Source organism: Ceraceosorus guamensis, assembly GCF_003144195.1.
Source record: "Ceraceosorus guamensis strain MCA 4658 unplaced genomic scaffold IE81scaffold_121, whole genome shotgun sequence".
Taxonomy (NCBI): domain Eukaryota; kingdom Fungi; phylum Basidiomycota; class Exobasidiomycetes; order Ceraceosorales; family Ceraceosoraceae; genus Ceraceosorus; species Ceraceosorus guamensis.
In genome coordinates this window covers 22,619-41,394 of record NW_020290116.1, presented here as the reverse complement: position 1 = coordinate 41,394, position 18,776 = coordinate 22,619, and the positions used below count along the sequence as shown (strand labels likewise).

General features: G+C 55.7%; 6 protein-coding genes across 6 annotated transcripts; 3 read left to right on the top strand and 3 right to left on the bottom strand.

Annotated features, from left to right (window-relative positions):
- The first annotated feature begins 319 nt into the window (after positions 1-319).
- Positions 320-2,173, top strand: IE81DRAFT_32315 (hypothetical protein). The gene is made up of 2 exons (XM_025513848.1): positions 320-759; positions 837-2,173. The coding sequence occupies exons 1-2, from the start codon at positions 550-552 to the stop codon at positions 2,046-2,048; spliced, it is 1,422 nt and encodes a 473-aa protein (XP_025366550.1). The 5' UTR covers positions 320-549; the 3' UTR covers positions 2,049-2,173.
- Positions 2,174-2,297: 124 nt separating this feature from the next.
- IE81DRAFT_350222 (hypothetical protein) lies at positions 2,298-5,555 on the bottom strand (the record flags this gene model as incomplete). The annotated part of the gene is made up of 3 exons (XM_025516496.1): positions 2,298-3,850; positions 3,922-5,389; positions 5,469-5,555. 3 exons carry the CDS (start codon positions 5,553-5,555, stop codon positions 2,298-2,300), a joined length of 3,108 nt encoding a protein of 1,035 aa, XP_025366549.1.
- Positions 5,556-7,860: 2,305 nt separating this feature from the next.
- IE81DRAFT_318088 (hypothetical protein) lies at positions 7,861-10,330 on the top strand. The gene is made up of 6 exons (XM_025512595.1): positions 7,861-9,065; positions 9,169-9,351; positions 9,433-9,487; positions 9,571-9,712; positions 9,803-10,189; positions 10,277-10,330. The coding sequence occupies exons 1-5, from the start codon at positions 8,282-8,284 to the stop codon at positions 9,914-9,916; spliced, it is 1,278 nt and encodes a 425-aa protein (XP_025366548.1). The 5' UTR covers positions 7,861-8,281; the 3' UTR covers positions 9,917-10,189; positions 10,277-10,330.
- On the bottom strand, positions 9,924-12,493 carry IE81DRAFT_326605 (clathrin adaptor, mu subunit). Its single transcript, XM_025514864.1, has 7 exons — positions 11,946-12,493; positions 11,666-11,796; positions 11,211-11,435; positions 10,852-11,131; positions 10,537-10,770; positions 10,277-10,452; positions 9,924-10,189 (listed from the first exon to the last, which is right to left on the bottom strand). The coding sequence occupies exons 1-7, from the start codon at positions 12,149-12,151 to the stop codon at positions 10,125-10,127; spliced, it is 1,317 nt and encodes a 438-aa protein (XP_025366547.1). The 5' UTR covers positions 12,152-12,493; the 3' UTR covers positions 9,924-10,124.
- A 113-nt stretch (positions 12,494-12,606) lies between these two features.
- IE81DRAFT_326604 (putative DNA mismatch repair protein MSH2) lies at positions 12,607-16,727 on the bottom strand. Its single transcript, XM_025514863.1, has 13 exons — positions 16,404-16,727; positions 16,245-16,330; positions 15,926-16,162; positions 15,653-15,850; positions 15,453-15,582; positions 15,312-15,386; positions 14,944-15,240; positions 14,817-14,878; positions 14,548-14,745; positions 14,226-14,486; positions 14,104-14,160; positions 13,058-14,033; positions 12,607-12,980 (listed from the first exon to the last, which is right to left on the bottom strand). Exons 1-13 carry the CDS (start codon positions 16,498-16,500, stop codon positions 12,700-12,702), a joined length of 2,955 nt encoding a protein of 984 aa, XP_025366546.1. The 5' UTR covers positions 16,501-16,727; the 3' UTR covers positions 12,607-12,699.
- A 205-nt stretch (positions 16,728-16,932) lies between these two features.
- IE81DRAFT_343385 (hypothetical protein) lies at positions 16,933-18,456 on the top strand. Its single transcript, XM_025515736.1, has 3 exons — positions 16,933-17,958; positions 18,033-18,186; positions 18,271-18,456. Exons 1-3 carry the CDS (start codon positions 17,109-17,111, stop codon positions 18,389-18,391), a joined length of 1,125 nt encoding a protein of 374 aa, XP_025366545.1. The 5' UTR covers positions 16,933-17,108; the 3' UTR covers positions 18,392-18,456.
- The last annotated feature ends 320 nt before the right edge of the window (positions 18,457-18,776 follow it).

Sequence of the window (18,776 nt, the reverse complement as noted above, 5' to 3'; positions counted from 1 at the left end):
CATCTCGCCAGGTATATGCAGGACCAAGCGATGGTCTCCGCTACGCTACTCAAACGAAGTCCATGAACGGCGAATCGAGAAGGGAGAAGTGTACAAGTGACGCAATCCCGCTCTCCTTCTCGGCCCGCATTTGCCACTCTTAGCTCCCCACTCGTCGCACCCGCACTCGCACTCGAACTCGCACTCGCGACGCTTTGTAGAGTTCATTTTGCGCGAGTCTTGACGCGCAGTCACACCGTGACTGATCGCCGGTGGCGAGCGGGCGAGCATAGATGAATATCGTTTGCCACTCACGATTTGCTAGCATTCCGTGATTCTTTTGCGATTGTGTAGCGAGGCCACTCTACGCCACTCAGCAGGACTGAACAGCTGAATTGCTCAGCCATGCAAAAAGCCTTGGTCGCTATTCTCCTCCTCCTCACGCACATGGCGCAACTTGTGCCCTTGCACAAGCGCATACGCTATCCCTCAGACGATCACCACGCAAATTCACTCGCGCCGCACTTGTTCCCTACAGCTCGAGTCGCTCACTGATCATTGTGAAGCTGGATGCTTCCAATGAAGCATCGCTCCACAAATGTGCGCACTCGCGCGAAGAGGAGCACAGACAAACGATCGACGCACCGCCTCGCTCATTTGCTCTCCTCTTGCTTGCTCACACTTTGCTGCAGTCTCCCCTGCGCAGGCCGCCCTTTAGACTTGAACAACGACAATGGCTACGCTTTAAAGCTTTTCTCGGTTCCAACTCTTGCATCGCAGGTAAGAGCAGGTACAGCGCAGAGTTGATGGACGCTGGACCTGTCTGACAGCGCGAACGCTCTATCCTCCCCTTTCAGGAATTCGCTTTGCCGCGCTCACAGACTGACGCGCTGCTAAAGCGCCGCACCCCGTCACTGCCCATCGTCGCTGGCAAAGGCGGCACGCCAGAAGAGACCGGCTTGAATGGCAGAATGCGACGAGCTCGACTGCATCGCAGAGCTCCGCTGCTGCCATTAGAGCAAGCGTCTAAAGGTGGGAAAGAGCTAGTGGATAAGGCCGTGGGTGGGGCTTCTTCTGAGCATCCGCCAATCACCAATGTCGATATTGGCAAGCAGCTCGAGAGGAAGCACAAGGGACCGTTTCGCCGTCTGCCTGACGGGGTCGGTTCAGCCCGAACGCTGGCCCGACAGAAGGAACGCGCCAAGCTTAGACGACAAGGAGTCATCGCATTTGCTCCTTCGGGTGCTCCTCACCAACCCTTGCAAGGCTCATCGATAGCGAGCGGCTCTTCTGCTCCGCAAACCTTTCCCGACGCTCCAGCCAAGGATCTACCAGCAGTTCATAGGCCTTTAAAGTACAGGTGGGGCGAAGGCTCCACTGCCACCCTTTACCGGCAAAAGAAGGAGCTCATCAAGCAAGGGCGGGTGGATGAGGTGGAGAAATTGATAGGTGATCCGAGATTGAGCAAGCAGGCAGCGACTCACAACCAAGGCCTGTCGGGAGGCCAAATCTCCAAGGCACGGCAGAAGATGAGGGTCCAAAAGAAGACGGAGATCGAAATTTGGACCAGATATCCGGGCGATCCGAGATCTGCTGGAACGCGCGTGAGGCAAAAGTTGTTGGAGGAATTGTCTAGGGCAGGTCCAGAGCATCAGCACCTCTGGCCCGTCGGCACTCCCGAAACTCAAGCTGCTCGACGCACGCATGACCGCAACAAGCTGCGCGCAGAGGGTCTTTCCGACACGGAAGTGTGGCAGCGCGTTCCCAAGAAGGTAGGTCAAGGTCGAAAGGCTGCCGATCAGAAGAGTCGTGGTGGTGGTGCGCGGAGGGATCCTACCGTTGCTGGACCTGAGCTAGGAGTTGGTCCGGGAAAATGGACCCGCCCGACACCGTTGAGTCGAGATGCAGCACCACCTGCGCCGCCAGCAAAAACAATCACGACTCGGAAGCCGGAGAGCATTGCCATTCCTGAAGCGGGACCTGTCACTCCTTCTAGCGTTCCCACCAGGCGAAAGAGACCCCTACCCTTCGACCTGAACTTACCTCCTTCGCCAGCATCGCCGCATTAGGCGCAAATTCCAGCTATGCCCGCAATGGCACTGATCGAATGCACGCTGATCAGGCGCAAGTCGAGGGCACAGGTAGTCCGGAACATTTCTCGATGTGCGGCACAGAGAGAGCGAGAGGGCGAAGAAGAAATGTGTGCATTTCCTGATGATGATAGACAGACGTGGCGCAAACAGCTGCGAGCTTTTGCGCGCACAAGGCACATGCAGGCCAGCTTCTGATGATACAAATGTGTGACGGTACTTGCGGTCTCAGCAGACGGTGCACTTATCAGCATCCACTTGAAGTCCCAACTCAGCCATCTCTTCCTTTCTCCTCTCTGTCTCATTCTCGGAATCCTTCTCTGCAACTTCGTGAGGGAACCAAGTCTTCATAAACTTTGTCGCCGCTTCGTCCAAATTCTTCCCATCGGCGCTACCCACGACACCTTTAGCTCTGCAGAGCGGACAGTCAGCCTTGCCCTTCTTTTGTAGCTTCACGAGGCATCGGATGCAGAAGAGGTGCGCGCAGTCCAGTCGGATGGGTCTCCAAGCCACACCCGTGCAGATGGCGCAGGCGTAGTCGTCGATGCTCGGCAGAATGGGCAGAAGCGTGGTGGTCAGGAGCGAGAGGAGAATGTGAGGCAAGCTCTCTGCGAGAATGCCCGTTGTGCTGCTCGGCAAGAGGGCCGCCAGGGAAGGATGGGTCCCTCCGCCAGTAGGAACCAGAGCTCCCGATCGATGACTGGCGCCATCTGAACCGACCCCAAAGGCTTCAGGCGGGATCTGCACGAGCCCGGACAGGCCCATGCCCGCCACAGTAGCAGCTCCCAGCCTAGCTGCATCCTGCTGAGCTATGAAAGCTCTCAGGTCATCGCTAGCCGTGAGCGCAGTGCGCTTGTCGTGCTTCTTCAAAATTTTCCTCGCCGCTTCGATGTTCACCCGTTGGAATTTCTTCACGTCCAACAAGGCCAAATTGAGCCGAAGGAAATCTTGAAGCGCATTGACGGATCTCTGATCTTTCATGGGCTGCAGCGAGCCGCCTGCTGAAGCGCCAGCAGCACTGCTCTTCCGTCTGCTGAGACGAGCTGCCAATCCACCGCGGTGCTTGTGGCCGGGAATGCCGCCCCGCGCATCTTCTCCTGACTCATTGGACGCGGTCCAGCCTCGCTTGGCGAGTTCTTCAGCGAACCTTTTCAATCGCGCCTCGCTCTCATCCACACTGACTTCTCCTCGATCCTTTTCCCGCTCGGACTCGAAGATCTGCATCTCGACGTACAATGCGAAAATCTCTCTCCAGACGTAAAGGTCGCTCTTCGTTGCGTATGGAGACGCGACGCGGGCCACTGCGCTGCAAAGCGACTCGGTCTGTTGCTGAAATGCATCCCTCTGCGCACTTTGCAGGTTGGAGAGGTTTTGCAGAGCGCCGGTCAGCGTATCGAGGAACTCCGTGTCCGCTGTCAGGGGAATGACGATTTCTCGGTGACGCATGCGGCGTCCCTCGTGACTTCTTGCTGCAGACGTCCCGAGTTGCTCTGAGGACGGAGCTGGCGCCGACCCAGCATCTGCATCGGCGCGCTGCGTTGACGTGCTGTCTGGAAGCGAAGCGTTCGGTAGAGCGAGCACCGCCGGCTCGCGACCGGGTGAACCCTTGAGCGTTTTGGGCGTCGGCGGCAGCTCCGTGATGCGCGGCCCCGCATCCTCTGCGCCAGCGTCGGATGTGCTGTCGTCCTCAGACGCGGACTCTTCGGCGCTCCCTTCGTCTCCGGAGTTGACAGGCGATTCGACGAACAGGCGAATCCGAGGAACCGGATGCTCTTTGGTGCCTACAAAAGGCCGCCGCAGAGGAGGGGTCAGCTTCCGAATCTTAGGCGAGAGACGTGCACTAGCTACTCACCCCCAAGCTCGTACTCTGCTCGGGCACGTCGTCCATCCTTTCCTTTGACCCACCTGCTCTTGCGAGCATGACCGTCCTCGGGTTGTTTGCCAACTGCGCCACCAGAACTCGATCGTCTGGCGGCCAAATTAGGTCTATCGCGGAGCGAGCCAGAAGGCTTAGCTGTGTCATTCTCCATCTTCCAAGCGTCACCGGGTCTCTCCCTCCAAGCATGTCCACCCCAGTCATGCCTGCCGTGATCGTTTGCTGCACTTGCGCCTTGTGCCCGTTCGCCGGGCTGAAGATCGTGTGCGGGCATTGAAGCCCTCCTCACACCATCCTCCTTCTGCGGACCATCACCAAAGACTTCGCTTTTCCTTCTCCTGAATTCCTCGAGCTCCTTCTTGCCCATGCCATACCATTGATTGGTCTCGTCGTCTGTGACTGCATCTGGGCTACCTACGCCCGAAGACCCATCGGCTGAAGACCGCTTCCTGAAAGCCGAGGGGCGCTCGTGGGGCTTCAAAAGCAGTCGAGGATCGGGTCGCAGCGCTTCGGGGCCCTCTTCGTGACTCTGGTGCTGGTGCTGCTCGTGATGATGGTGATGATGGTGATGGCGGCGACGTGCAGCACCGTCCGTATCCGAGACATCCACAGAGTGCTGCCTCGAGCTCGACGGACTGCCATCCGAGCTTGCCCATCCGCCCGCTGTCTGGGAGGCCCCCGAGCTTTTGCGAGCGCTGCGACGCCGCTGATGGGGCTGAGAGTGGGCTATCTTTTCCAGCCACTCCGCTGCAGGAGACTCATGCGAGGATGCCTTAGAAGGGCTCACGATGGCGGATATACCGTTCGACTGAGAGCCTTCACCCAAGGACTTGCGCGCTGCTTCCCTCGCACCAGCATCAGCGACGCACTCTTCGCAGTCCTCGCTCGGCACTTCCAAGGGACTTCCATGCGCTGCTCTTTGCGCCTTCTGTGCCTCGAGGGTAGCACTCGGCGACAGGGCCGCAACACCCAGACTTATAGCTGGCGCTTGCTCCTCTGCGCTAGGTCGTCCAATCGTGTATGGGCTTGTCCGGGAAGAGGAAGGGCCAGTCTCCTCTATGAGTGGGCTTAGCGGGTTGCCACTCTCAGAGCCGCCCAATCTAGCAGCTCTAGAATCGACCAGAAGCCTGCCGTACTTTCCGGGCCCAGTTGTAGCAGCCTCATCTGCGCTTGAGTCCTCAGTACCACTGCTGGTCAGCGATCGCGAACGTGCCCTGGACTCGCTGCTCTGCGATGATCGCCGCGCCGGTACGCCGTGGTGGCTCGGGTGGAGCGAAGACTTGGCAGCAGCCGCAGCCGCTAGCTGAGACATTTGGATGTCTTCATCCTCTTCTTCGTGCGCATCGCCGGATTGCGTAGCTGGAGCTATGAGCTCTCTGAGCACGTCCGCACCGAGCCCAAGAGATTCAAGCTCAGCCACGACACCGTTGATCAGCTTCTTGAGCTGCGCAAAGTGGCGAGAAGCGACAAGAAATTAAGACCGTCGGACATTGAGGTGTCGCTAGTTACGGCCAACGACTCACATGCTTGTACTCGATGGCACCTTCCCTCCACTCTTGCGGGAACGAGGGGCTGGCTAGTGTTTCCATGTACGACTTTCCAAACTTCATCTTTGCGTATCGCAGCGCGTGCGGTGAAGAGGGTTGCGAGATTGTTTGCAGAGTTGCGTCACAAGTCTGTGGTCATCGAGTCGTATTTTGCGGTCGACTTTTTAATGTCTTGCACAGGCGAGCAATCACCCTCTTCTCTCCGCTTTGGCTCGCCAGAGGGCAAGGAATGAGAAAATTTGCCGACTTGTCTCTTCGCGGTAACCAAGGACTTGCGCCAAGTCTCAAGAAGGGCGCAGCTCTTCCTTTGCATAGAGTGGCAGTCGTCGGCAAAAAGAGATGCTCAGCCGGAGGTATGGAAGCAGACGCCTGTCGCGTGAGATGTCACCCAGTCCGACCAAAGTGAAGCTGGGCTCAGCCGGCGGCACAGCGGAGCAGAGCTAGCTTGTACCGTTGCGTGACAGCTATACAGCTGCAGCGAAAGGCTGGTTCAGCCGAAGATGGTCGAAAGCGAAGAAAGGCGCTGGCCCTCTCTCTGCGGCTGACGAAGCGGGCGCGAGGGTAGTCGCTGGGTTGAAGCTGCGCAATTCGGATGGAGGGAACGTGCTACGCTTTGTGTAGCGTCGCGTGTGTGGGTGCGTGTGGATGGGAAAGTCTCGCATGGATGATCAAGGTTGGACAAGATTCACATTGATGCAGGTGGGAAATACATGTGCTTGTAGCGCCAATTTACGTAGGGAAAGGAGCTTTGCCAAGTGTGGCCGGGGGAAAAGCGCCTTCTTGCAGCTCGGCTATGTATACGCATTCAAGATTCACTTTTCACCATTTCTTCTTCTGAACTCTGATTGTCCTTCGTGCATCAACGCCCTGGCGATGTTCGACGGCAGGAAGAAGCATGCACTCACACTGCCAAATGCTCGCTCAACGACTTTCAGGCGACGTTCGAGAGCTGAGCCAAGCGAGCCTATCACGTGAATGTTCGCTCTTCGTAGGGTCTGGAACAGTCACGAGTGGGACAGGCTGACCCTCCTACACCGGTCCCGCACGTACACAGTCCGCCATGGTCCCGCTGATGCTTTTTGACTGACTGCTGACACTCACTCACTTTACGTGCCGTACGTGCACTTGGACCGCTGAATTATATATATATAGAAGCACATGCTGCATAGGATGGACGCATCGCCGCGCACCCTGCTTGCTGAAGACCCTCTGATGCTCAGCACGAATATGTTCCACGCAGTCGCAGTGCGATGCTGCTCATTACGATCAGGATGTTGCGTGCTGCTGCAGGTTGCCCAGCCTGCCCGCAACAACCCTGCCAGCCCTTAATGCTCTGAAATGGAGCAGATGAGGCACGAGAGCAGTTTCGAGTTGGCCGTTCAGCGGAATATCGTACGTGCACCTCGTCGTCTTGATCGGCAGCACGACAGCTCGGCCAGCTGTGGCGTTTTGGCGACTCCGCGGCAGCTATATGCACCGCCTGCAGGTGCATCATCTGTCAAAAGACGCTGCTGCTGCCGCTGCTGCTGCTGCTAGGCTGACGAGGTGGTACATAACATCGCAAAGCTCCACGCTTTTCTCGATTGGCTGATGCTCTGGACGCGAGTCACAGTGACTGAGGACGTGTTTGGCTGCTGCTGCTGTAGGACGTTTCTCGTCGGCGTTCGAGATCGCAGCAAAGCATGTTTCATAGCTGTGTTCATCTGATGTTTGCGTCGATTATAAGGACCCACACGTCTCAATCACGTGAATTTGGATTCTCCGGCTGGGTCGCTGATGCTGGGTCGCTGCATGCTAATTGCTGTTGCTGTGTGTTCCTGGGTCAGCCGGTGTTCAAGCTCTGCACGGGCCCGGTATATCGACGAATCAAGAATGCCACTCAGACTTTGCTTTGAAGCTTCGACGCATCGAGAATCACGAATGACGTTCACCTTCTCACAATCGCAGGACTCGTGACCCTTGCCTTTGCTTGCTCTTTCCTCGATCTCAGCTTGGACAGACCTGCACACAGCGCAGATCAGCAATACTTGGCCAAAAAGCTTGTTAACAATACGTGGTGCGCGCGTGCATCGACGTCGGTAATATAAGTCACGAGTCAGAGAGTGGGGTCGCATTCAATCATCCAAATTGAACCTTGTTTTGGCGAGGGCGCAAAAGTGCATCGGCCAAAATACCTCCGTCCGGCTTGAGGCACCTAATTCAAGATTCACATTGTAGCAGCACGAATAGCTTCTACAGATTCAAGAGTGGTGATTCCCCGGGACCACTCATTGGCTTTGGCCACCGTTGCTGCTGGCGAGCAGCCAAGCCCATGCATGCAGTCGAGAACAGTATGCCTCTCGTTCTCCTTTCCCTTCTTCCTCTGCTCCACCATTTCGTGGAGGTCGCGTGCGGCGTGCGCTTAGGTGGTGACGAGGTGCAGCTATAGGCGAGGCGAGCCCAGCCCGAGTCGCTTGTGCCGAACAAGCAGCATTCTCGAACATTCGACGCAGCACATCGGAACATTCATGATGGTCAGGTTCACTCGTGACTCTTGACCCACCCTCGCGTCTCGAAGGCACTCAGACTCTCTGTCGCGCCTTGACGTGGTTCGTCACGCCTGATTGGCGTGTGTGATTACCACTTCGCTCGTATCAGTGGATACGAGAAACACTGAAGAGTGCAAGAGGCTCCAGGAATGCGCTTTGACGGACACAAAGGGGCTGTGAGGAGTGGCAAGGTCCAAAGAGAACGGAGAAGTTTTGGAAAGAGATCATCTCGATCACCCTTGGCTCAAGCTTGCGACCATCATGCATCGCATTGCTTTGGAGCGCTTTCAGGCTGCTCTTGCCAGCAGGGGACGGATCTCTTGGCAAAGCGGCGTCGTTCATTTGCCCGAGGGACAGCACCTAACCGGCTCAATACCGAGCGGCGCTCGCGGCTCCACGAGACCGCTTGCCTTACGGACCCGAGGTTTCAAGACCTCAGGAATTGGCAATGTCAAATACAGGCGGTTTGGACAAGCAAGTGGAGATGAGCCACGAAGGATACAGCAGCACAGAGCGGGGTCATCAAGGGAGCCCATCCTCGAGCTTGCACGTCGCCTCGGTGGTGGACAAAATCAAGGTGGCTCATCCTCAAACAATTGGAAAGACAATTCTTCAAACAGGCTCGCGGTGGTCATTCTCCTCGTCTTCTTTGGCGGCGGCTTTACCTACTACGTCTTTCACTTGGAGGCCGTGCCGGGAATGAATCGAACTCGATTCATGGATGTCACACCGGCACAAGAAGAGTCCCTAGCCATGGCGACGTACAAAGCGTTCATGGCACAGAACGGAGCTGCAATACTTCCCGCTCACCATCCCGAAACGAGGAGAGTGCAGCGCGTAGCGTCGAGGTTGGTGCAGGCAATCTCGGACGTCTCGCCAAGTTCGGATAATACGCTGCAAAAGTCGCACACGCAATGGGTCATCCATGTCCTCGCTGATCAGAAGCTCAACGCCTTTGTGTTGCCTGGAGGCAAGATCTTCATCTATGGAGGCATGCTTCGATTGTGCCAGACTGACGATGCATTGGCGACGGTTCTGAGTCACGGTAAGCAGATGTTGCTGCTTTCACTCCCCTTCACTTCTTGCATGCTTCTGCTTACACAGACAAAAGTCCGGTATTCGTGTCACAACTTGGCCGTCGTGTGCAGAAATAGCGCATCAGATTCTGCGACATCACGCAGAAGGACAGAGCGGCACGAAGGTGCTCTACTTCTTGGCGCAAGGTTTGGAAGCTCTGTTCGGCTTCGGTTTTGGCCTGTCTATCCTCTTGACAAAGCTACTGTACCAGTTGCCCAACAGCCGCACGCAGGAGACTGAGGCTGATCGACTCGGTGCGTTACAGCAAGCGCGCGACTGCAAATGCGCTCTCCAATTCGAACCCTGACGCCGAGATTGGCAATGCAAACCCCCAGGTCTGCGACTCATGACTGCAGCTTGCTACGATCCTCGACAAGCGCCAAAGTTCTGGTGAGCCCCAAAAGGCCTGAAGTTGGCAGCATTCTTTCGGCCGTTTCGAATAACCGTCTCACCTTTACTTTGTGAATGAATAGGGAACGCTTTGCGCAGGTTGAGCAAAGGCAATCTGGTGAAGCAAAGGGGCAACAGGAGTCATCCGGCCTGTTCAAAGCCGCAGAGAGCATCCTCAGCACGCATCCGCTCTCTGAGAAGCGTATGCAAGCCCTGCACAGCTGGGTAAGTCTCTTCCAAGCCTAGCACCAAGGATTCTCAGACGATGCTGCTGCTAACGCGTGAACCCCATCGTCACTGCTGTTGGTGCCGCAGTTGAACGAAGCCATGTCTTACAGAGCGGAGAGATGTGGTGCATTGCCAGAGCAAGCGTCTGACTTTGCTCAAATAGCATGGTCACCCAGCTTCCGGCCATTTGTGGCTCGATGAAGCGCCCGCGCACAGCGTACTGCCCGCACTGCATACTTCTGTCAAAGTGGTCAACACGCTGTGACGCCAAGCTTCTTGTTGAACCCCTCCAGAACATTGTACAAGCATGAAGGATTGCATCGAGGGACAAAGACGTGCAAGGAAAGATGAAACGGAGGCGCGAAGGGCACCAAAAAGGCAGGGTGATTCGGGGCAAGAGCTGATCGGCCTAGAATCGAATAGAATATGTGCCCTGCGCTTTTGTAAGATAGCGAACCCATTTGACACTTTGATCTATACATCGAGTCCGTTCGCACAGAGGAGAGAAGCGTGAGCTTTGCAGGATCGATTGTGATGGCAGCTCGCCAAGTCGAAACTCACAGTTGCCCTTCTCAAACACCTTGAGGAACCTGACCAGCAGTCCAGACGCGGTGAACATCAGGACCTGAAAGTCAACCTCTATGGGAGCTCTTGACCAAGTCTTCTGAGTTGTGGTGGCGCTCCTCTCCAAATCCGCTTGAAGAGACGTCTCTGTCATCCCTTGCATCTTGGGGATTCTACATGGCGAGTGAGGACACTTCAAGTCAGCCACGCAAGTGCCAGCTTCGGCTGCATCAACGCTTAAGAGCGCTTCTACTCACTTCCAGACAATCATTCCGTCGCTGGGCACGTACTTGGCCTTTCCCAGTAGAGCCTCGCATTTGACGTTGGTGGTATTGTGCGGGCAGGGTATTCTCAAGACGATGTTGGTCCCGCTCAGCTTTGAGTCAAAGTTTGCCTTGACATTGATGTTGTACTCCACCCTGCTCTTCGAGACCTCCTCGACGATAGGATGCACTTTGAATGGCAAGTTGACGTTTGTGGTAGATCGGTATCTGAAAACCGCAAAGGCCAGACAGATGCGCTGGGGGTCAGGAACCGACTTGCTCGCTCAACATCAACCGAAGTCGGCTTACCGCATGAGCTCAAATTCTCCGTCCGGTGGGGTGAAGCTGATGCTCCGATCAGTGTCGAACCTGTTCAGCTTGACGCATTGATGAAACTGACAGCTGTCCAGCTCGACCTCTGACGCTTCGCTTCCCAAGCTGCTGCTCGCTGCGCCACCGCTCGCCCCTCTCCTCTTGTCAGCTCTGTCCAGCACGAGCTTGTCATTGAGACCAAATTTGCATTCCGGCGTACCAGAAAGGTACGCTCGGACCAATATTCTGCCATCCACATCTGCCCTCAGCACAGTGCCTGCCAGAGAGCGGTCCGGCAAGTGTATGACCAGTCAGCCCAGCCCTTTGATTGGACCATTAGGAGGACGACCACTCACCCTTCGAGCTTAACAACAGATTGACATTTTCAACTACATCCACAAAAGCCTCGTTCTTCCGGTACTTGACATCTGCCCTTCTCCAGCTCGTAGCACCCGTAGCTTGGATGGTGATCTTTGCAGAGTCCTCTCGCACAGCCTGTTCAGATTTGACCCCTTCTGTTGTGATGTACATCTTCAAAGTGTCCGTTTCGCTGTTCTGCGGGTACCCAAAGTCCAGAATCTCTGCACGAGGAGACAATGATTACGAATGGGTCAGCAGGGGCCTCGATGCTGCGATCAGGCTGGCGGCGTGATCTGGCGCACGCCTCCGTCACATTGGCTCGCATGTGCAGCGCTCGCCACGCTCATTGTTGTTGAGCGCAGCAGCCCCAGCTCGAGCAGCGATGCTCCAACGATGACCAGCATTTTGCCACAAACGGCTTCGAGAGGAGCGAGGAGTACGCTGTGCTCACCATCCAGCAGCTCGTAGAACAGCACAAAGTTGTTCTTGATGCCTTCCTCATCGAACTTTCCAAAGTAGGATCTACCAATCTGGATGGATCTGTAGAGGAACTCGAAGACCAGGGCTGCATTTGCGTTGCATCTGAGCAGCAGAATGATACAAAGAGGACAGGTATCAGCTCGGTCATCGGAGAGGCAGATTCCATACACATGTATCTCGTCGAGACTGGCGATGCTGCAATTTGCGCCGTGGAGAATTCAAGCTCGGCTTCAAGGCCTCGAACAACTCACTTAGTGACAGCAACGACATAGATGTTCTCATGCCGAACATGGAAGAAGCTAGTACTACCGAGTGTAATGATAGGAGACCTCACATCCGGATTAGACACCACCTGAATCCTGAAAATGTCTGCAATGCTCCTCTTGAGATCTGACCTGAACAGGCGAGAGATGAGCACTTCTCCCTTTTGGTTGAAGATGAAGTATGCCGAGATCATCTTGGCTCAGACTCTTGGGTGAGCGTCACCGAATGCAACAAGGGTGAAGCAGCGACGCCAACGATGACAGCTTGTGAGCAATGATGCGCCGCCCTGTTGGCAAAAGCAGATTGTCAGAGAGTCGTCACGACTCCCACAGGTCGGCGGCAGAGGTGTGTTCGGTCAATCTGTGCGGAACTGATCCGGTGAAAGCAGCAAGTGAGGTGAGCGGTGAGTGCGAGGATTTCAGAAGGGCGATCATCGAGTGGGGTACAATCGTGGATGATCACATGTATGCGCGTGTGGATGATGATGGTCCAAGCGCGCGCGGCTGCCCATTTCCGCCGAGAGGTGCATGACGGCCGCGCGAGGTCGCGTGCGCGCAAGGGGAGAGATCGACTGGCGTTCACACAGCCAAGTCTGGTTGTATTCACAATTGCTCTTTCGAGGGGCTCGCAAGGCCTTTCTCGATCAAGTGTGAATGATTCAGTGACATTTCAATGAGCATGGAAGCGAACGCTGACTACGCATCGCTGCAACCGCGCAGATCTTGTGCGCATTGTGCATTTCTAGAAGCTTTCCAGCACAGCCTTGACCCATGGATCAGCTTCGCATCTTGGCCTAAACTCTTCAACCGTCCTTCTAAGTTCGGCCAGCTCAGCTTTCGGATCGACGGTACGTCTGCGCTTACTTGAGGGATCCGACCCGTTTGTCATCCCAACGTTCTCGTCATCTGCTCCTTCAAGAGCCGCGGAGCGCTTGGCCCAGGTGAGTAGGAACTCTTCCACCAATGCGGTCCCTCTGTCTGTCGCGTCCTTTGGCATCTTTAGGGGAGAGTCGGTATCCTCGTCTGCGAAAGCAGGGGATGAAGCTGAGGCACAATCAGCATGGATTACTCGGGTGTACCAAGACCGACCAAACACGCACCTTCAAGGTCTTCAAGCTCCTCGGCCTTCCTCTTTGCCAGCCGCAAAATGCTGTCTGGGAAGCCTGCCAACGCTGCGACGTGCAACCCGTAGCTCTTATCCCCGATGCCAGGCTCTACGCGGTACAGCAGTGTGATGTCTTGTTCTGAAGTAGCCGCAGCATTTGCTGCTCCCTCTTCGCTCTTCTCAGAGACGTGCGCCAGTACCTTCAAATTCTTGACGTGTGGCTGCTGTACCGCCAGATTGGTGATTTCCGCAAAGTGCGACGCAAAGAGCGTTTTGCATCTGATTTCAGTAGCTATCCATTCCGAAATGGCCCATGCCAAGCCGAAACCATCGTAGGTCGAAGTACCGCGTCCGAGCTCATCGATGATGATGAGAGAGTCTTTGGTTGCGGTTTTGAGGATGGTGGCAGTCTCTAGCATTTCGCTCATGAAGGTGCTGACGCCTTTCAGCTGACTGTCGCCTGCACCGACACGAGCCAAGATGCAGTCGAAGACAGGAATCCGCGCTCCCTCGGCAGCAGGGACGAAACATCCGACTTGGGACAGCAGAGCAAGGATACCAACTTGTCGTATGAAGGTGCTCTTGCCTCCCATGTTGGGTCCAGTGATGATCAAGAATTCGGACTCTCCTGGTGACATGTCGACGTCGTTTGCGATGAACGAAATGTCGTCCTGCACTTCAATGCACGGGTGGCGCGCCTCTTCGACGCGCAGCCGCGCTTCTGAACCTTTCTCGACAATCTGTGGTCTTGTGTAGGGAACCGGTGCGCACGCGCTGACATGTGCAAAGCTGAGCAACACGTCCAAGTTGGCGAGCAGCACGTTGAGACGTTCCAGCGGAGGACAGTAGGAAGCGGCGATGCCGATGACATCCTTGACGAGGCCTGCCTGCTGCGAGGTGTACTGCTCGGATAAGCTGCGAAAGTCGTCGCTGAGCTCTCGCAGCACTGGTGTGGTGAAATGAACACCATTCTGAAAAGGGGACGTGTAGCGTATGAGCGTCGAGCGAAGCGAGGACAGGCGGAAGGCCAGAGCTTCTCACCTTGATTGTAGCGAGCTCAATGTATCCCTTTTTCTTGCCCGACAAGACTTTGGCATCCTGGTGAGCAGGAAGAGAATCACTGAGCAATGCGGGTGGTGCCAAAGCAAACACACTTGACTCACTGCACGCGTCAACCTTAGACAGTATCCGTACGTGCTGTGGTTTTCCATGTGAAGCTTCTTGTCGAGTTCCATGTTCAGGTCCTTGCCGACTCGTCGATGTTCATTGTCCAAGTTGTCTCGCACGGTGTCCAGGCTCGCTTTGATGCTCTGGAGTCGATCGTCGAAGCCGGCCTTGATGACAAAGTTGTGATGCTCGAGCTCATCTAGATCCAATGTCTCTTCGACCATCTCCAGGAATCTTGAAAGCTGCTCTTGTAGCGTCTTGAATAGCCAGCGAATGTCAGCTAGCTCACGCGATGGCCCCGCGAGTGGACAGACTTACCTTGAAGGGCGCAATGAAAGATTCGTCGAGAGCATGAGAAGACTCGTCCATGGAGCGCGCTTCGGACAGCAAGTCAGCCATCTGGGGCAGGCGAAGCGCTGCTTGGTAGACGCGAACCACGTCCTCGAGTGTAGCAACACCCATCTGGAAGCGCTTGCTGATGCGGTGCAAGTCTGGCATCATGCGTAATTGATCCATCTGAAGAGTGTGAGTGAATATCGTGTAAGTCATACGATGAGTCCTGTGCTATCACGCTTCATGACGCTCACTTGCAGTGCTGTGCGAACCTCGCTGTGTCCAACAAAAGCGTCGACGAGCGTATGCCGCTTGCCTGAAGGCCCGAGCAAAGTGAGCATGATGGATCTGCATAGGACGGGATGGCGCGCCCTCACTCACGGATTTCCAAGACGTTCACGAGCGGCTGCTTGAGCCACTGAGCCAGCATACGTTGTCCTTGGGCCGTCTTGCACTTGTTCAACAGGCCGTAAATGCTCATGCTCTTGTTGCCTCCTGTAGCACCCGGCTCGGGAAAGACGCTTAGAGCACGCAAAGCACTCGCATCGAGGCGGAGGTACTGCCCCAGGTCGTGCTCGCGAATGGTGTACTGCCCAAAATTGAGCTGCTCCGTCATGAGATCCAAGTAAGAGATTAGCGCAGCGCAGGCTCCCAGCGAGACCTTGAGTCCGAATTCAGCTGATCCAAAGGCAGCGGCACGAATATGCATTGAGCCGAAGTCCAGACATGATGCGCTTTACCGTACTCACGCTGTGCTGTGCCTGCTGATGTGTCTGCTAACAAACGTAATAGATCCTGCTCTACATCTTTGGGCTGGAAGTCTCCTGTCCCCACAGAGGACAGCGTCAGCTAATGAGTCGCACTGGGAACTGGAGCACTTCGGCACCCACCCTTTCTCCTTCCTGTCAGGACGCAATTGCAGCGATCAAGGACAGTGCGCAACCTTGACAGGTCATAATCGGTGTCCTTCTCGTCTGCGGGAATGAGGCACTCCTTGACGCCGAGCTGAATCACCAAGCTCTTTTGACGTACAGCCGTGACTATGAGCTCGTGCACTGCACAAAACTCCAATGCGTTCGAATCGACTTACCTCTACATTTGAGAAAAGATCGTTGTCCGCGAATTGCGCCAATCCGAGCTGGCGTGAACTAGCGTCGGCAAAGGCTGCTCCTACTGTTCGTACCCCATCTACGTTCGCGAGCCTCAGCGCGAGAATGATCGGAGACGTGACGAGGTCGGCGTGAGTGAACAGCAAGTCTTCGACCGTTTGCAAATTGCCTGGCGATGCCTGTTGCGCAACAGTCGAGAGAGTGCACTTAGCTTGCTCCTTTGCTTTTGAGTGCAAATGTTCGCGCACGCTTACCTGCTTTGCCAATGTCCACACATTGCTGCGCTTCCCTCCACCGGCCCAGATCTCGACTCTGAGCTGCTTGACTGTAAGGGCATCCCTCAAAAAGTCCCGAGCTGCCGCTCTGCTCAACGTCACCGACGACAGCTCGCCGCCTTTGGAGCTCTTACCGAGCTGCTTCAGGACGCTGTGCGTCTTGAACACTGTCGAAGCGACCAGCATTGCCGCGTCACCATGTGCGGAGTAAAAGTCCTGCAACGGGTGATCATGGACGCGGAAGTCAGCACGCTCTTCGAGAGACTAGGGTTTGCGCTCCGTCCGGTGTCGCACTCACGCCGCGATCGAACAGTCGAACCGTGCCCTCCGATGCCGGCGTCATGCTCCTGAAAAATGCGACGAAGCTCGTCTCTGCGGCTTGGTCTGCATGCGCGTGTGGAAGGGGTGAGCCCTGTCAGCTCACTGCCAATTGTATGCACATCTTTGAGGGACTGACCTAAACCTAGCTCTGGCTTCTCGTTGGAACCTGATGATCCAGCGCCTGCTCCGCTGCCAGCTCCATATCCGCCTCCTCCATACATGTGCCCAGACATGGCGAGCTTGGAAGCAGAGGTCGTCTACGGATATCTGTGCTCGTCGAAGAATTCGAGATGAGGTTGGCTATCAAGTGGGCAGCGAGCAGGGCCCAACCAGCCACGATACGATTCAACGCGATGACAACTTTCAGGGTGCATATAAGTGCGCCCGATTTGCGTGGTGAGGCAAGCTTGATCTTTGTTGAGGATTGGACGTGTTGAGTGAAATATAGGACGTCGATGACCTCAACTGGATGATGCTACCGCGTGGGCATGTACAGCACATTTCAGAAAGCGCGCCTCTTTACGCGTCGCGGTGCGCCACTCGTGCTGCGTGTGCTCATGCGCGCAGGCGAAAGTGGCACACGTGATACAGCAACAGGCCGAGGTGTTGGTTGCTCGTTGCTCTCGCGAGAGGCGCGTTCCAAGGTTGCCTTTCAACTCGAGCGACTTGCCTGTAGGAATCAAGAACGTCGAGCCCTCTGCCATCATGAGATGAGACTCAAGACCCAAGACTCCTAATTGTCGATTTCCTGGCTTCCTTCAGAACGGTGGCCGCATTCCATCAGTGAACTGACGGGATTACACCCTTACCCGGCACATCGACGCTCATCCTCTAGCGCATTATGGCCAATGCGACAAGCGGAGAACCGCTGCGTGTGCTCGTCACTGTGGGCTCCACCTCATTTCCTGCATTGCTCACTGCTGCGCTGTCGGATGATGTGCTAAGACAGCTCGCTACAGGCTCGCAGTCTCTCAGGAAGCATTCAGCCTCAACACAGCCGACGCTCCTACTGCAGCACGGGGCCACGCCCCTTGCGTCCATCTTGCAGACCTTCCTGGCCAAACCTGTGGATCCCTCCTCCAGGAAGGTTCCGGAAGCAGGTCTGAGAAAGGTCGGTACCAAATGGGGCTACACCGGAGCTGTCAGGACAGAATTGGACCCGGGAGAAGAAGGCTTGTTGAATGTGAAGCTGGCAAGCAGCTCCAAGAGACCTACGCACTCCAAGGCAAATGCAGACTCAAGAGAGGATGCTGACGAGAAAGATGCCGCAATAGACAGCGCCGTTCGCGATGTCAAAAGCAGGGTGAGAAGGCGCACCGATGCACGCAAAGCTGGGGCCGACGTCGAGCTGGACGAGGCAGTGTCTTCGGCGCTGAAGGAGCGCAAGGCTAGCCAGAGCAAGTCGCACCGCCCGCAACAAATATCGGCAATCGACGAGCAGGACGACACGGATAGCTCGAGCAGCTCAAACTCGGATCTCGAGGATTGGAACATGGATGCTAGACCTTCAGGACCGCTCCCGATCGGGCATGGTACGCAGGCGTGGACAGCGGAGCCTGATGCGCGTGGAGGACTCCAAGCCCATTGCCTGCAGCTGGAGACTTCACATGGCGTTCACTTGACCTTGATCGACTACGTTTACGATCTTTCAGAGGAGATCAGTCGCGCAGATATTGTTATCTGTCACGCAGGTGAGTAGTGCGGCCGGGAGCTCGAGGAGCAAAGCCAGATCCTTACAAACAGCTGCGTTCACTTCCTCTTTCAGGCGCTGGCACCATCTTAGAATCATTGAGGAGCACCAGTGCGCGCGGTCCGCCCAAGGTGCTGGTTGTTCCCAATACGACGTTGATGGACAATCACCAAAGTGAACTCGCAGACGAGTTGGCGCGGCTGGACTACTGCAAAGCGGGCAGCGTCCAGTGAGCAATTCAAGCAGGTGACAAGCTAGCTCACGTCTGTTTTGTTCTGACAGCTGACCATATACCTGCGCACGCGGCTTCTAGCACACTCCACGAAGATCTTCGAAAGCTGCTTGATTCGAGTACGCCGCCTTCGAAGCCCTTCCCGCCCTTTGAGCCAGAACGCTTTGCACAGATAGTCGACGACCTGGTCGGGTTTTCCTAACGCCGCTCAGATGGTGTGCATCACCGCTCACGGACATACTTCTCTTGCTTGCAATGTCATGCGTGTTGCTTTTTGCAGCCTGTTGACAAGCAGTCTGTAGTATCACCTGTCCAAGCGGAAAGGTTGATGACTTGTGACTGCAGAATACAGTCTCGTCATCGAGAGTCTGTTCACGATTGAAGGTGCGCTAGAGCATGCACAGACTTCGGAGCACATGCAGCCCCGGAGAGGGGCCACCCGGAGTGGTCTGCGCACTGATGTTGCAGTCTTAATTGCAGTAGGTGACGTACACTGTGGCGAAGCGTGTGTGCTCAGCTTTGTCATGGCGTCAGTCTTGATTCTTTACGTACTCAAGGTACGCAGGCGATTGCGCCGACGGCAAATG

Coding starts and splice junctions, on each gene's coding strand:
- IE81DRAFT_343385 (XM_025515736.1), top strand. CDS start 17,109: ATGGCCAATGCGACAAGCGGAGAACCGCTGCGTGTGCTCGTCACTGTG. Junction 17,959..18,032: donor TATTGTTATCTGTCACGCAG/GTGAGTAGTGCG, acceptor TTCCTCTTTCAG/GCGCTGGCACCATCTTAGAA. Junction 18,187..18,270: donor TGCAAAGCGGGCAGCGTCCA/GTGAGCAATTCA, acceptor CGCGGCTTCTAG/CACACTCCACGAAGATCTTC.
- IE81DRAFT_326604 (XM_025514863.1), bottom strand. CDS start 16,500: ATGTCTGGGCACATGTATGGAGGAGGCGGATATGGAGCTGGCAGCGGA. Junction 15,583..15,652: donor ATCTTTTCTCAAATGTAGAG/GTAAGTCGATTC, acceptor GTACGTCAAAAG/AGCTTGGTGATTCAGCTCGG. Junction 14,487..14,547: donor CTTTCATTGCGCCCTTCAAG/GTAAGTCTGTCC, acceptor TGGCTATTCAAG/ACGCTACAAGAGCAGCTTTC.
- IE81DRAFT_32315 (XM_025513848.1), top strand. CDS start 550: ATGCTTCCAATGAAGCATCGCTCCACAAATGTGCGCACTCGCGCGAAG. Junction 760..836: donor TTCCAACTCTTGCATCGCAG/GTAAGAGCAGGT, acceptor CTCCCCTTTCAG/GAATTCGCTTTGCCGCGCTC.
- IE81DRAFT_326605 (XM_025514864.1), bottom strand. CDS start 12,151: ATGATCTCGGCATACTTCATCTTCAACCAAAAGGGAGAAGTGCTCATC. Junction 11,436..11,665: donor GTTCTACGAGCTGCTGGATG/GTGAGCACAGCG, acceptor CTCCTCGTGCAG/AGATTCTGGACTTTGGGTAC. Junction 10,190..10,276: donor GGTGTTTGAGAAGGGCAACT/GTGAGTTTCGAC, acceptor CTCGATGTATAG/ATCAAAGTGTCAAATGGGTT.
- IE81DRAFT_318088 (XM_025512595.1), top strand. CDS start 8,282: ATGCATCGCATTGCTTTGGAGCGCTTTCAGGCTGCTCTTGCCAGCAGG. Junction 9,066..9,168: donor GGCGACGGTTCTGAGTCACG/GTAAGCAGATGT, acceptor CGTCGTGTGCAG/AAATAGCGCATCAGATTCTG. Junction 9,713..9,802: donor TGCAAGCCCTGCACAGCTGG/GTAAGTCTCTTC, acceptor TTGGTGCCGCAG/TTGAACGAAGCCATGTCTTA.